General features: G+C 34.8%; 1 protein-coding gene and 1 long non-coding RNA gene across 2 annotated transcripts; one reads left to right on the top strand and one right to left on the bottom strand.

The window, feature by feature from the left end:
- Window positions 1-2,386: 2,386 nt before the first annotated feature.
- On the bottom strand, window positions 2,387-4,877 carry LOC105174002 (polyubiquitin). Its single transcript, XM_011095948.3, has 2 exons — window positions 4,723-4,877; window positions 2,387-3,946 (listed from the first exon to the last, which is right to left on the bottom strand). The coding sequence occupies exon 2, from the start codon at window positions 3,944-3,946 to the stop codon at window positions 2,570-2,572; it is 1,377 nt and encodes a 458-aa protein (XP_011094250.1). The 5' UTR covers window positions 4,723-4,877; the 3' UTR covers window positions 2,387-2,569.
- Window positions 4,878-7,344: 2,467 nt separating this feature from the next.
- Window positions 7,345-11,345, top strand: LOC105174001 (uncharacterized). The gene is made up of 2 exons (XR_016062729.1): window positions 7,345-7,596; window positions 8,055-11,345. It is a non-coding gene; the product is annotated as an uncharacterized LOC105174001 (long non-coding RNA).
- The last annotated feature ends 3,673 nt before the right edge of the window (window positions 11,346-15,018 follow it).

Genomic DNA, 15,018 nt, shown 5'->3' with positions numbered 1-15,018 from the left:
AAAAAAAGATGTACAGACAAGAAAATGCAAAAGCCGGAACAAGGACGGGGCATCATTAAGCAAAACTTCTCAAGTTTGTAGTCGATAAAATTGAAAAAGAAATGCAGTAGCTGATTAGAACATATAAAAATATATTCCTGGACATCATAATCTCAACAAAAACTTGCTGCAGAAGATCATGATTTTTAGAGAGGTTGATCCAGAAACTTGATAATATTTATCACAAAATCATTGCCCTAATACAATTACATAAATAAAACACACTGGGAAATGCTGCAACCTTCTTTGCTAAAATAATAGCACTGGATTCAAAAGAGCAGCAATGGTTAAGCGCTTCTTGATGCCCACAGGCAGGCTTCCCCCAAAGCATCAAATAACAACCAACAAGTAAAACAACTTTAAACTCAATAAAATTCCAAAGCATTACTGTAATATTTCAACTAAAAGGACTGATCACTTGTCGGAATCCTGCACGAGAAAAAAAGATTGGTTGGATAGAAATGAATACTCATAAGTTGACACACACACACACACACACCCCGCACACACACATACACACACAACCCCCCCACACATACACACACCACACACACACTCACAGACACACACACACACACATAAAGAAGACTCATAGACAAGGAAATCGAAAAATCGGAGCAAGGAGAGCGCATCATTCAGCAAAACTTTTCAAGTTTGTGGTCGATAAAATTGAAAAAAAAATGCAGTAGCTGATTAGAACATATAAAAATATATTCCTAGAGATCATGATCTCAATAAAAACCTGCTACACCAGATCATGATTTTCAGAGCGGTTGATCAGAAACTGGATAATATTAATCACAAAATCATTGCCCTAATACAATTACATAAATAAAACACACTGGGAAATGCTGGAACCTTCTTTGCTCCAATAATAGCACTGGGTTAAAAGAGCAGCAATAGTTAAGTTCTTCTTGATGCCCACAGGCAAGCTTCCCCCAAAGCATCGAATATCAACCAACAAGTAAAACAACTTTAAACTCAATAAAATTTCAAAGCATTACTGCAATATTTTAACTAACAGGACCGATCACATATCGGAATCACACATAGCATAGTCAGTAAATATCATAATTCTTACAACCAGAAGAACAAAGCAATTAAAATGATATATCACATCACATTGAAAAACAACAAATACACCAAACTAATGCATTGTCCACTAAGCTAAAGTGGTTTTCATCAAGAAGCTCATCAACCACCAGATTAAAGATTGAATAGGGCACACTTAGCAGCAGTTTAGAGTAACATTAAAAGCACAAGACATATCACCCACTGTAGAAGCTAGTCCTCTTCATGGCGACGTTTCTGCTCTTCTTCTCAGACCGCTTCTTGCCCCTACCCACTCGCGAATCATCTGAAGCACTGACGTCGAGATCAGAATCTGAATATGCCTTCCTGCTCCTCCTTTTATGCCCAAGATCAGCAAAATCATCAGAAGAATCATCATTTGAATGATGGTGACTCATCCTCCTCCTCTTCTCCTTCCTACTCTTCCTCTTTCTTCGCCTGCGCTTCAATTCTTGCAATTTACCTAATTCAGAAAAGTGTCTTCAATTTCTTAAAAAGAAAAATAAAAAAGAAATAAAAAAACTACCTTCAAGGTAATCCAACTACCCGTACTGCTCAAAAGCAACATGAGATCAGAAAGTAAATCAAAATCCAAAATACTATGAATACATGGGATGATTAATAGAAAGCAATTAGCAATGAGTTAGCTTTGTATTTACTAAGACATTTCAGCAAAAGTCCAAACGACAAGAATTTGTACTTTCAGTTCATTTAATTTTGGCCGCTGTACAAATTATCTTTGGCTCCACTCTAAAGTAAATTGGACCATTATCGCTGTACAAATTATCTTTGGCTCCACTCTAAAGTAAAATTAGACCATTATCACTTGTAAAATTACGTTCGAACGACAATCTAACACACTGATACATTAAATTTTTTGTTATATCAATTCAAAAAAATATTTATTATATATATAAAAGTACATACCACACCACGACTTATATTATAATAAGATAAGTAGGCCAATTAGCATACTGCGACTTATAATTGTGTTGAACCCGCTCTTTTACGGCAGCTCAATAAGATCTATTCATGCATCTTCTCGTCGGGCAGGGCGTAGAAGGAAGCGTCTCAAGAACTCCATCCAATACTTCCTACACTGGCAGGAATCTGAGTTCGTACTTTTACTCGCGCAGCAATAACGCAATTGCGAAATAATCTCATTGAAGGGAAAATTCCCCCAGCCTCTTTGTCTGAGACCCTTGACGCTGAGGCTCAATTTTATTAGCAATAAAGTTGTTTTTCCTTCAAAAGAAAACAAAAACTGAAGTCCAGGTTATAACCCAACTTGAGGCTGAAGCTCAATTTTATTAGCAATAATACTTCCTACTAGTAGTAACTAGAAAACCCAACACATCTTAACAAAGGGACATTCGGAAAATAGAAACACAGCAAATTCAACTTGACCAAACATTTAGACCTCCATCACTTTTTGATTGATGATACAGAGCTTTGAACCTCAGAAGTGACCACCACGAAGGCGGAGCACAAGGTGAAGAGTTGACTCTTTCTGGATATTATAATCGGCAAGTGTACGGCCATCCTCAAGCTGCTTCCCAGCAAAGATGAGCCGTTGTTGATCTGGTGGAATCCCCTCCTTGTCTTGAATCTTTGCCTTCACATTATCAATTGTATCTGAACTCTCCACCTCCAGAGTGATTGTTTTTCCAGTCAAGGTCTTAACAAAAATTTGCATCCCTCCCCTCAGCCGCAAGACAAGATGAAGAGTTGACTCCTTTTGGATGTTATAATCAGCAAGAGTTCTGCCATCTTCAAGCTGCTTACCAGCAAAGATCAAGCGCTGCTGGTCCGGAGGAATACCTTCTTTATCCTGAATCTTCGCCTTAACATTGTCAATTGTATCCGAACTCTCAACCTCTAAAGTGATGGTCTTTCCAGTCAAAGTTTTGACAAATATTTGCATTCCACCCCTCAACCGCAGCACAAGATGAAGGGTTGATTCTTTCTGGATATTGTAATCTGCCAGCGTCCTTCCATCTTCAAGTTGTTTACCGGCAAAGATCAATCTCTGCTGGTCAGGAGGGATTCCTTCTTTGTCCTGGATTTTTGCCTTAACATTGTCAATTGTATCTGAACTTTCAACTTCCAGAGTAATCGTCTTACCAGTAAGAGTCTTTACAAAAATCTGCATTCCACCACGAAGCCTGAGGACAAGGTGGAGTGTAGACTCCTTTTGGATATTGTAATCAGCAAGGGTTCGGCCATCTTCAAGTTGCTTGCCAGCAAAAATCAATCTCTGCTGGTCAGGAGGAATCCCTTCCTTGTCCTGGATTTTTGCCTTAACATTGTCAATGGTATCTGAGCTCTCAACTTCCAGAGTAATCGTCTTCCCCGTAAGGGTTTTCACAAAAATCTGCATTCCACCACGAAGGCGGAGGACAAGGTGGAGTGTAGACTCCTTTTGGATATTGTAATCTGCAAGGGTTCGGCCATCTTCAAGTTGCTTTCCAGCAAAGATCAATCTCTGCTGATCAGGAGGAATTCCTTCCTTGTCCTGGATCTTCGCTTTGACATTGTCAATGGTATCTGAGCTCTCCACCTCAAGAGTGATAGTCTTCCCCGTAAGGGTTTTCACAAAAATCTGCATTCCACCACGAAGGCGGAGGACAAGGTGGAGTGTCGACTCCTTCTGGATATTGTAATCTGCAAGGGTTCGGCCATCTTCAAGTTGCTTTCCAGCAAAGATCAATCTCTGCTGATCAGGAGGAATTCCTTCCTTATCTTGAATCTTGGCCTTGACATTGTCAATAGTATCAGAGCTCTCAACCTCGAGAGTGATGGTTTTGCCAGTTAGAGTCTTCACAAAGATCTGCATCTGAAATTTAGAAAACAAAACAATAATAGAAGTGCATCAGTATAAATTTACGTGACTAAAGGCACTTCCAGTATAATTCAGAAAAAGAGTTGGAAAATTAACAACAAAAATGAAGTAAAAGGAATGACCCTTATACATTCAAGTGCTTTAAGATCCTACATATTCAACCAGAATTCTATTGCACAATGACAACTAGGCACAGCCATAAGCACGTATAAGCGAATATTCTAAGGACATTCAAATGAAATGATAATGAATTGAGAAGAAGGTGAATTCAATAACTCGCCTGAAAAAGAAAAAAAGAAAAGAAAGTTGAATAGTCAACAAACATAGTTCGGATGGAGGTAGAAGGATTTCAAAAAGTTAATAATATGAAATTGCTTAAACAGGGGGGAAGAATTTATTATCAGGAATTTCAACCATCAAACTCGTCAAACCAAAGAAAAAATAAGATACAAAGAAAAGGAAAGCCTCCGCACTTCTCTAGAAAAAGAGCAGTGCAACTCAGCTAATAACTCATGACTTCAAACTAAAAAGATCCAGAACCATCACCTAGCATCTAGTAATGTAAAATCGCTTTTCGAGACAACATATGATCCCTCATCCGCACGAAAATATAGGTCGGAGAGCAACAGAATTCTGACATCAAGAAACCATAACTTAAACCCTAATCGAATTAACTAAACCAAATACATCCACAAATCATAACAAAGAGAAAACGAAAAGAGATTCAAACTAATCGATCTAAATCGAAAAGACAGAAGAAAGAGACGTACCTTGAAGCCGGCGCGTTAGGAAACCGAAAACTTGGAGAGTTTTTCTTTGAGATAGTTAGGAAAAGGAGAACTGGAATGCGAAGGAAGACGGGTGTTTGTGGGTTTATGTAGAGGTGGGAAGCCGACTTATGCGACCGACTCTAACGCGACTTTGCTTCAATCAGTGATGACGAAATAGCGGCCTCGTAAAGTAGCGTAAAAGCGTGGGAAGCGGAATTTTCACGATTATGGACGAGCAAGAGAATTCTCTGCAAGGCTCTACTCTAATCTAGCCCTTTCCCTTGCCCGCATCTTTACTCGGGTTTCTGAATTTTCGGGAGTTGATTGGTTTTTTTTAATACATAATTCAAATTTAGTTTTGGGATCAATTTGTATCGTAATTGTATAATTGGTAATGAGATAATTAAAATTTTAATAATTAATTATAATATTCGAACTTATAATTTAATAATTATTATACAAATACAGATTATAACTTCATTTTTTACAATGAAACTCATTTTCATTTAAGGAAGAAATTGAAAAAATTTATTTAGTGAATTAATAACTTCAATGAAGCTCAAATATACAAATTATAGATTTTTATCAAAACGTATTTTTGATAAAATTTCAAAAGTGATTATTGAAAATAATGATTGGACAACACAAGAAATTATATTTGCATTTGAAATGCAGATTGATATATTCAATTAGAAAGCCAAAAAAGTATATAATCACTTTTCTTCTAATCAATTATGCATGGTCGTGCCAAACTGCCCCTTAATTTTCTAAAGGGAAAAATGCAAGCAACCCCCTTGTGATATTGCAAATGAGCAAATTATCCTCTTGTGAAAAAATAAATAGCGATTTACCTCTCTATATTTTTTAAAATACAACAATTTATCCCCCTATGATTTTTAAAATGATGCAATCTACCTCTCTATATAAGGAGGTAAATTGCTTCATTTTAAAAAGTATAGGGAGATAAATTGCTATATTTTTTTCATAGGGGGTAATGTGCTCATTTTTAATATCACAGGGGGATAAATTGCTATTCACCCATTTTCTAAGTGTGCATAAATAAGATTTTGAGCCAACACTTGATACTGAAGTTTCATAATTGTTTAGAAATACAGGGTTTCCGAATTTATGTTTCACAGATGTAATATTAGATAATTGCTGTATGTTTGGAAATAAAATATTGTACAGTCTTCATATTTAATAAATATGTCATCATCAAAAACTAGTCTAAATAGATTTGTCAAAATGAAGGATTTAGTTATAGTGCTACGCGTAGCAAATAGTTCACTGTTCTTTTTATTTATCAAATATTCACTTTACCGTCATTTTGAGGATTTTTGTGATTTAGATTTCATAATTTTATGATTTTAATATATTAATTTATATTTCATAATATATCATTTGACTAATATAATTCGCACAATTGTTAGATCTGATCGGTTATAATTTTTAATCTATATATAATAAAATAGAATCATTGAGACTATCCACTTAAGCGCTACTTATCCGTACGTGTGGAGAAACTGAATGAGCTTTATTATGCCATGCCAAATGGAATATAATATATTTTTTAAATAAAAATAAAAAACTATTAGATTTCGTCCAAAAGAGATATTAGCAATATTATCTAACAACATTTTGGATAAAGAATTAAAAATATTGAATTTATTAAAAATAATATGATCAATATTATCTAACAAGTTTTTTTAGATAAACAATAAAAAGTATTAATATTTGAACAAAAAATTCTGATTAATATCATTTTCTTTATTGTTTCTTTAAGTATATAAAAAGATGTATATTCAATATCTATTTTGATAATATTATGTAGTATCTAATCAATATAATCTAATAAAAAATTTTAAATAAAGTACAAAAAATGTTAATATTTATACAAGAATATAATTAATATTATTTTTTTTATCTTTTATTTTTTGATTATATAAAAGCATGTATATTTAATATCGTTTTTTATAAATACTGAATAAAATAAAGAAAGAAATCACTCAAATTTATTTTTAATTTGAATTTCCAAGCAAATGTTGCCGTTGGAGGCTAATTTTTTGTAACCATTCTAAATTTAAAAAAAAAAAAAAGATAGAAATGTTACCGTTGGAGATTTGTTATCATTTGCCCACTGTATCACACCACTTAATACGAAAACTGAGGAGCAAACTACCCTTTTGGTTTACATTCTCAGCAGCCGCCCATCTCCTTCCCCAACCGGTACTCTCAACATTCTTTCTTCTTCAAGGAGAAGATCAGAACTGCTAAACTCCCCCAACCGCCACTCTCAACCGACTCTCTGATACAGGAGGTAGTTTGCTGCTTTTTTAAAAATTCAGGGGTTCGCATTGTAGTTTTCTTTGCTCACGGAGATTTTGTGCTATTAAGGTTTTCCTAGTGGGTAACACAATTGCCCCGTAATTTTCTTTTTGTTTTTGCAGATTCAACTGGGGACTGATTGTGAGGAATAAATGTGAAAGAATATTGAAGCTGCTGGAGAAAGGCCCTGATCTGAAAGAAGAAAGGGACAGGGCCCGGAAAGTTTCAAGAGGGATTCAAGGATTTGGCAGCTTCTGCCACAGGGATTCATCCGCTGGGCATGATGTATTGCCAGAATAATCCCAGAAAGCATTTGGGAGATACAATTCAGAGTTCAACCAGAAAATAAAGTATCTAAGCCCGGACAGTTCCAGTACTGGTGCGGATTCCAGAGAAAATTTGGCTCCAAATGAAGAAAGCGGAAATTTCGCTGGGGAATCGAAGCCGCTGTTGGAACAGCAGAAAGATGAGGCAGTCGTCCTCTTAGGAAGCCACCTCCGCCGTTTTCTGCGACCGCCGCCATCTGGCCTCGGTCAATTATTTGTTAAGGTATCAACTCAAAGATCACCGACTTAGATTATACGGTTTCTTGTATATTCTTGATTTTTCGTTGGAAAGTTTCGGCTAATTGTTTCAAGGTTCATGATATTCAACTACTACATGGGTTTTCTTGTTTTATTACCTAAAAAGGTACTTTGCCTTTGCAAGGGTTATTTTTTAATTACTTCAAGAAGTATGAATTCACAGAAATATCCCATTGTATCACAAATTTGTTCAATCCGGACTTGCTCAAAATTCATGAGGATTTATGCATGCATTGAAAAATTAAAAATCTTCAGTTTCTAATATATTTAACACAAGAATATTGTGAGATGTTTTTTGATTTTATTCTTCTATCATTTTGCTTAGCCATATGCTTATCTAGTCTTTCTTTTGTCTTTTTGGGTTGGATTTGGTGGTCTTTCCCTTCTTGTAATGGAATTTAATAACATTGCATGCTTTCACAGTGGATCCCCATTTGGTGGTTGATAGTGGTAACCAAACTTGAGACTGCAAACTATCAGACTATTGGCCTTGAATTGGTAAGTTTTCTGCAATTAGCTGCTACTGATACTTCCTTTGCTAGCACTTTGGTTTGAAAAAGTTTTGGCTTTGATTGGCAACTGGGAGTCTACTACTTTAGGAGCGGTAAGTTACTACTTTGTTTTAAATACTGTTATCTTTGTTACCGGTCAATTTCTCCTATCTCCTATCATAATGCATATATGTTAATCACTGAAATTTAAGTGTCAGGCATAAACTTTCTGCTACTCCAATTTGATCTCAACTTAAAATTTCTGGTTGAACTGGGATTAAACTTCTTAAATCAATTGATACTCGCCCAACTGATGGGCCAACACAGAATATATCTTCTCAACTGCATCTTGGAAGGTATCTTGGTTATGCAATATCTGTTGCATATTATGCCTTTGAATTGGAGAATGCCACATGTATTTATGTTGTTTTCTTCTATTTCTTGGTTTATTCGTAGTTCTACCTTAATGCAAAGTAGGAGAAAGAGCTATTGAATAGAGATGTCATATTATTTATTAGCAATTATTTCATTTCCAAGCTTATTGTTAGCAATATTGTCATTGTCTATGTCTTGCTAGTGCCATTAAAATTGTGAATTGTCTAGCATGTTTCAAATCCCAAAAAGCATCAGATTGATATGACGAGTAATGATTAGAAAATCTCAAAAGTATGTATTGTGCAATTAAAAATGGCGGCCTAACACATGTAGCATTCATATTTTTAATTCTACAAATGAAGCATATTAATAGTATTATAGGTTATGTGTACTCGTTTATTAAAGGTTGAAGGCGCTAGAGTTTGGATTTGGTTTTGCAAATTTTGTGTTACCGGAAAACTTCATATTGTTAAAAATTGTGTGGGAATCAAAAGGGTTGAGTAGGATTTAAACACTCAATTGGGACACATTTTGACCCCTAAAAGGATGCTTTTTGATGATATTTTAGAACCTAATGTTAACTTATGTATCTTCATATTCCTCTCGTCAAATTTCTAACCGAAAAGAAACCAATGTCTTTATTAGTTCTTCCTTGCCGACTTTTCACCCATATTTTGAAATCAATGAGGTTGAAACCATTAAATTTATGCTTTGTAAACTTCAAATTCAAATTTTGTGCGCTGATTTCTTTGAAAAACTCACGTGACCATCATTTTAACTCGGAACGAATAGGATTGGGAATGGTTGAGGCTGTTGAAATGTGAATGGTGCAAGTATAGAGTTGAGACCTAAATTGGAGAACAAATCTCCCCTTTTTGTGTAAATTTATTCTTGGTTAATTCGTCGTGTTGGGTATTATTCATGAGCTTGTTTTGAAACTTTTTGTTGTTATATATTTAAAATTATTGTATGAATTTACAGAAATCATGTTGGTTCATGTTAACATCTTATGTTTGCAGGTGTATCATAGAAAAACATCGAAAAATTTATATTATCCAACCATGAGTTATTTTATTTTGCGGACTTTGGGAAATTAAATACTATGCTAACGTGTAGAGCGGTTGTCTAGATGCCAATTAAATATTTTTAAGAAAATTTTGTGAATTTTGTAAATATACGTAATCTCAAACATTTGATAAATATTTTTTAATTAACAAATTAATACTAGATATGAGAATTGGTTTTAGTTTTATTGAGTAATCAACCATAGTATATTTCTAAAAAAATTGTTTTCTTTTTTATTCTTTTATCAAGATTTGTTTTCTCTTGTCAAGTGCTTTGCGTTATCAACTATTGTTTTCAAAATCAGTATGAAATGCACTAATTTCTCTAAGATAAATTTTACAAAGTTTGAATATTTTGTGGATAAGTGCCTAAAAAAGTCAAATATTTTTATTCTAAGAGAAAATCATTAATTGATTTTTATTGTCATTTAAAGCAGTTTTTGTCTTTTTGGAAACACTTTTGAAGTTTGAAGTGCATTGGTTTTATTACTTTTGAACAAATGGATAATTTTCTTTAAACTTCCAAAAAAATGTATAATTAACTTTGTTGTTGTGATAAATAATTGAATTGATAATACTTAAAGAAATACATGCATTAGCTATATTGCTACTCGCCAAGATGTGGTAACAAATCTTTTAAGATGATAGGTGTACAAGTAATATAAAAATAAACAATGAAATTGGCATCTAGACAACCGTTTTACCGTGTAGTGTATGATATTTTATTTCTAAAGTTAAAAAATAAACTAATTTGTGGTTGCGTAGTAGTGATTTTTCAACAAATTTTACTATGATGTACCTGCAAAGTTTGGATGTCGATATGGACAAATATGGTGTTTCTGTACAATTTATACAAAAGTTTTAAATGTATGACAATTAAAAGGTTTTGGAAAAGCAAATTGGATAAAACCTAACATAATGAATAATTTGGGAATAAATTAACAAAAATGGTGGAGGGATTATCTCCCCTTTAGGTGTCAACTCCGAACTACCTTGTATTCTTCATATTTTAAATTGGCCTCAAAATTCATAATTCCATTATTTTCAAGTTAGAATGTTGAGAATGTGAAGGTTTCATAGAAATCACATACGTTTTTGGATTTGAAGTAGACAAAGAAAAATGGCAATGGTTTCACCCTTTCTTGAATTTTAAAATATGAAAAAAAAAATCGGTGGAGAATAACTAGATAGGGACAAAGGTTGCGACTTTGGTTAGAAAAATGGTAGAGAGGAAGAGATAGATACATTAAGTTATCATGTGGTTCTAGATAGTGTCAAGAAGCATATTCTTTTTAGTGGTCAAATGCGAAACAATTGAGTGTTTGAATCTCCTACTTCAATCTTTAAATTCCCCCATAGTTTTTTAACGAGATGATGTTATTTAGGTAAGCACATAATTGAGAAACCAAAGACAAAATCTAGAACCGTCAACCATAATAGACGAGTATAGATAGATTGCATGCTATACGTTATGTATTTTGTTCTTTTTTCATATCTTGAAATGATACTAATACTGTTGATTATGTGCAGGTTAATGTTAGTGAAGATGATCCCGACAAGTGTTAGCCAAATGATACAGTCGTCGGCTTGCTTCACAATGACATACTAGCTTTCATGACACACACACAAGAGCTTTGCAGTTTCTTTTTCGGTTATCTTTAGAACAAATTTGGCCTATTGTAAATAGAAATACTTTGTTTGTGTTTTCAGTGGAAAAAGCCTTTGTTAGACTTGAGGATCAAGTTCCTATTTTTATTTTATATTAAAATTACCTATTGCAGTTCCTTCAATTTTTAATGTGATGCAACACCACGTACAAAAATATTAGAAACAAGTAATTGCACCAAGTAGTAATTGCAAGAAACAAGTAAAAGATAGTGTTGCACCGTCAAGTGTAGTTGATCTCATTATGGTTGAGTTCACCACATCAATGAGGGTTCATGTAATTACTATGGCATAGCTCAACTTATTAAGCAAGTACAGAACCAAATAAAGCAATGCCTGGAATTCATAGTTGAATAGAGAAATATTAGACAATTTGTAGTTCAAAGCAATTAATTTAAGCATTTCATTTACATGCATAAGCACGGCAAACAACCAATAACCTTGAATACACTTCAAACATGAACCATTGGACCTTTCATTCACTAGCCTCTGTCCTGTCTTTTTATGATCTCTGCAATAATCTATTTAACCCAATCATGTCCATATTTATGGGTTGCAGTCAAAAGAATATAATTCAAGAAAAGCATTTGCTCTACACACCCATGAATGTAAGAAGTTCCTAATGTGTATCCCATTACTCCACATTTGAGGAAGAGATTTTGGTAGAACCTGTTGAATTCAGCTCACGCTCCATCTCCTTCACAGACAACATCTTCTTCTCCTAACTCTGTTTCTACTACTCTAGTTCTGCAGTGAAGAAGTCATATTTTTCCTTGGTTACATTTTTATTAGTTGTGCTTTACACTTTCATTAGTTGGCATTAGTGGCTTAGGTGGCAACTAATTTGGAATCTGAGTTGTTATTTCTATTTTAGTTAGTTACACAGTTTCTTCCTCACCACCTTTGTATCTCTATTTAAACTGAAGCTGTACCAATTCTCGTTGAATGAATGAAAACACAACTTCAGTCCTCTACATTTCTTGCTCTGTAACCCAGTACCCATGGGGCTTATGCCTAATTTTGTCATGATATCAGAGCCATCATCTTGATGGTCTCTGCATACGAAGTGCTTTGAACGATCAATTTCACTCATTTGAACCCTCACATTGTGATCAGAATGGCGAGCTCATCAACTGATACGCCTTCATTTCCTTCCATAGCAATTGGAATTGGGAATGATCACATGGAACTGGGAATGATCACATGGTTTCTACTCCATTCAATGGGAGCAATTGGCTATCCTGGAGTAGGTATGTAAGGATGGCTTTAGAAAGCAAGGATAAGTTGGCATTTATCAACGGCACAGGACTACAGCCTGCGATTGCGACTCCTCAACACATGACAGTGGAGGATTATAGACTGTATGGTACGGACATGGATTTTGAACACCATCTCCAAAGACTTGGTAAACGCATACCTGTATGCAAGTTCTTCTAGAAATCTCTAGTTGGAGCTTGAAGCTAGGTACGGTGAGTGTGACAAAACTCTACTATACAAGCTGCAATGGGAAATTAGTTTTATCTTGCAAGGTAATATGAGTGTAACTGGTTACTACACCAAATTGAAACAACTCTAGGATGAATTATTATGCCTCATGCCACCAGTTATGTGTTCATGTGGCCTTTGCATTTGCGGATGCAACAAACCAAGGCGAAACAAAACAATGCGAGCCAACTAATACAGTTTTTTATGGGTTTGAATGACTCCTACGATAACATTCGTAGTCAAATTTTGGGTCTAGAACCTCTTCCCCTTATCAATAAAGCATATTCCATGGTGCTACGGGTTGAGAGACAAAGGATGGTGAACTCAGAATACTCTGGTATAGGGGAAGGATCTGCCATGAAAGCATATGAGCAAAGGTATTCTGCCTCTAATACAGGACCTCGAGAATTCATGCGACGCAAGGGACCTATGGATAAACGTAGTCTCCTCTGCGAGCACTGCAATAAAACTGGACACAGCAAGGAAAATTGCTTTAGGCTTCACGATTTTCCTGACTGGTATAAGGAGCTACATGAATTGCGAAGAAAATCGGACAATGCAGGGAGAGCGCACGCAGTGACTAGTGAGAAGACAGTGGACTGGATAAACTGGGGAATTCTAACACTAATAACGCTTTGATGTTTGAGTTGCTAGAGGCATTAAGAATGGTTCAGCACAAAGTACCTCAGAATCCAGTCAACGTGCATTTTGCTCAAGAACACTAGATGGCAGGTATGGCTTTGGATTGTTTCAATTCAGTAGGTTATAACGCTAACTCGTGGATTGTAGACACAGGAGCTACAAGTCACATGAGTGGGAATGTAAAGCTATTCCAATCCCTTACCACTCTCACAAACGTCAAACAGATACGCCTTCTCGATAATTGCATTATTCTTGCCACACATAAGGGTGACATCCAACTTTGTGCCAACCTTACACTTATTAATATGTTATTTGTTCCACATTTTACCCACAACCTACTTTATGTATCTCAACTCTGCATTTCTCATCATGTCAAGTTGTCATTTCATGGTTCATTTTGTGTGCTACAGGACCTGAGAACTAATCGCATTCTGGCTTCAGGGAAGCAGGATAGACAACTTTATTACTTGGGCAGCAAATCCTTTGCTGCTGAATCTGTCTGCTCTAATTCACATGCCTTACTTTCTTCTTCTGTAGATGATTTTTCTCTATGGCACCAAAGTCTAGGACATTCCTCTCCTGATGTAATAAAGCACACAAAATCCTCACATATTCTTAAGCCATATAAAGATCATATTTGTAGCATATGTCCCTTGGCTAAACAAACTCGCCTTCCATTTAGTTTCAGTAATTCTTGCACTCTTTCTTGCTTTGAATCATACATGTCGACATCTGGGGACCTTATAAACAAGCCACATTATCAGGAGCTCATTATATGTTGACGATTGTAGATGATTTCTCTTGAGCTACTTGGACTTACTTGTTAAATCATAAGTCTCAAACACTGCACACTTTGACTATTTTCTTTGCACAAGTCCTTACCCAATTTAGCTGCAAAATTAAGACCATTAAGACCGACAATGGGTCTGAATTTTTTAGCTCTAGTTGCCTTCATTTCTTCCAAAATGCTGGTGTTTGTCACCAACGATCTTGTACTTATACGCCCTAACAAAACGGGGTAGTTGAGCGTAAAATCCTAATTCTATTCAACTCGCTTTATTGTCATTCTTAATTATATTCAAATTTTGGTCTTGTTCTTTGTTAATCGGAGTAATTTACTTTCTTTATCAAAATGTTTGAAGCAAACAAGGCCCGTTGAGTGTTGGACCAAAAACAATATCAACTTTTGGGAAAAGATTCAAATTAGAGTATGAATAATATTGGTCCACCAAATACACGCCAGAAGACGTAATTCCCAAAAGAATAAATGAAGAGACGTAAAACACAATTGATAATTCGTCTTACGAAGCCCCTTTTACTGTTATTGTCTCAAGAGTTGGATTCTTTATATTTTCACAAAATTGGGCAACCCAATCAATGACCAGAATAATGTTTTCTTCACACATGGGATAGCATATTTTTATTTTTCTAATTTTATTGTCGAGTAAGCTTACATATGATTCAAAGTTTAAATCAGTAAAATCAAACGCGACTTCAATTAGATATTAAAAGACCAAAAAAGGAAGGATTATTACACTTCTTCTCCTTTAAAATATGATATAATTATATATAAATTTTTATGTAATTTTAAAAATTATTAATATTTTTAATATTTACTTTTATGTAACAAATAAATTTATTTATTAATCAAAATTCATCATTTAT

This window comes from Sesamum indicum, linkage group LG11 (assembly GCF_026168435.1).
Source record: "Sesamum indicum cultivar Baizhima isolate 11 linkage group LG11, ASM2616843v1, whole genome shotgun sequence".
NCBI classification, from domain to species: Eukaryota; Viridiplantae; Streptophyta; class Magnoliopsida; order Lamiales; family Pedaliaceae; genus Sesamum; species Sesamum indicum.
This window is presented reverse-complemented; position numbering and strand designations above follow the sequence as displayed.

Excerpts from the sequence above, each read along its gene's own strand:
- LOC105174002 (XM_011095948.3), bottom strand. The coding sequence starts at position 3,946 with ATGCAGATCTTTGTGAAGACTCTAACTGGCAAAACCATCACTCTCGAG.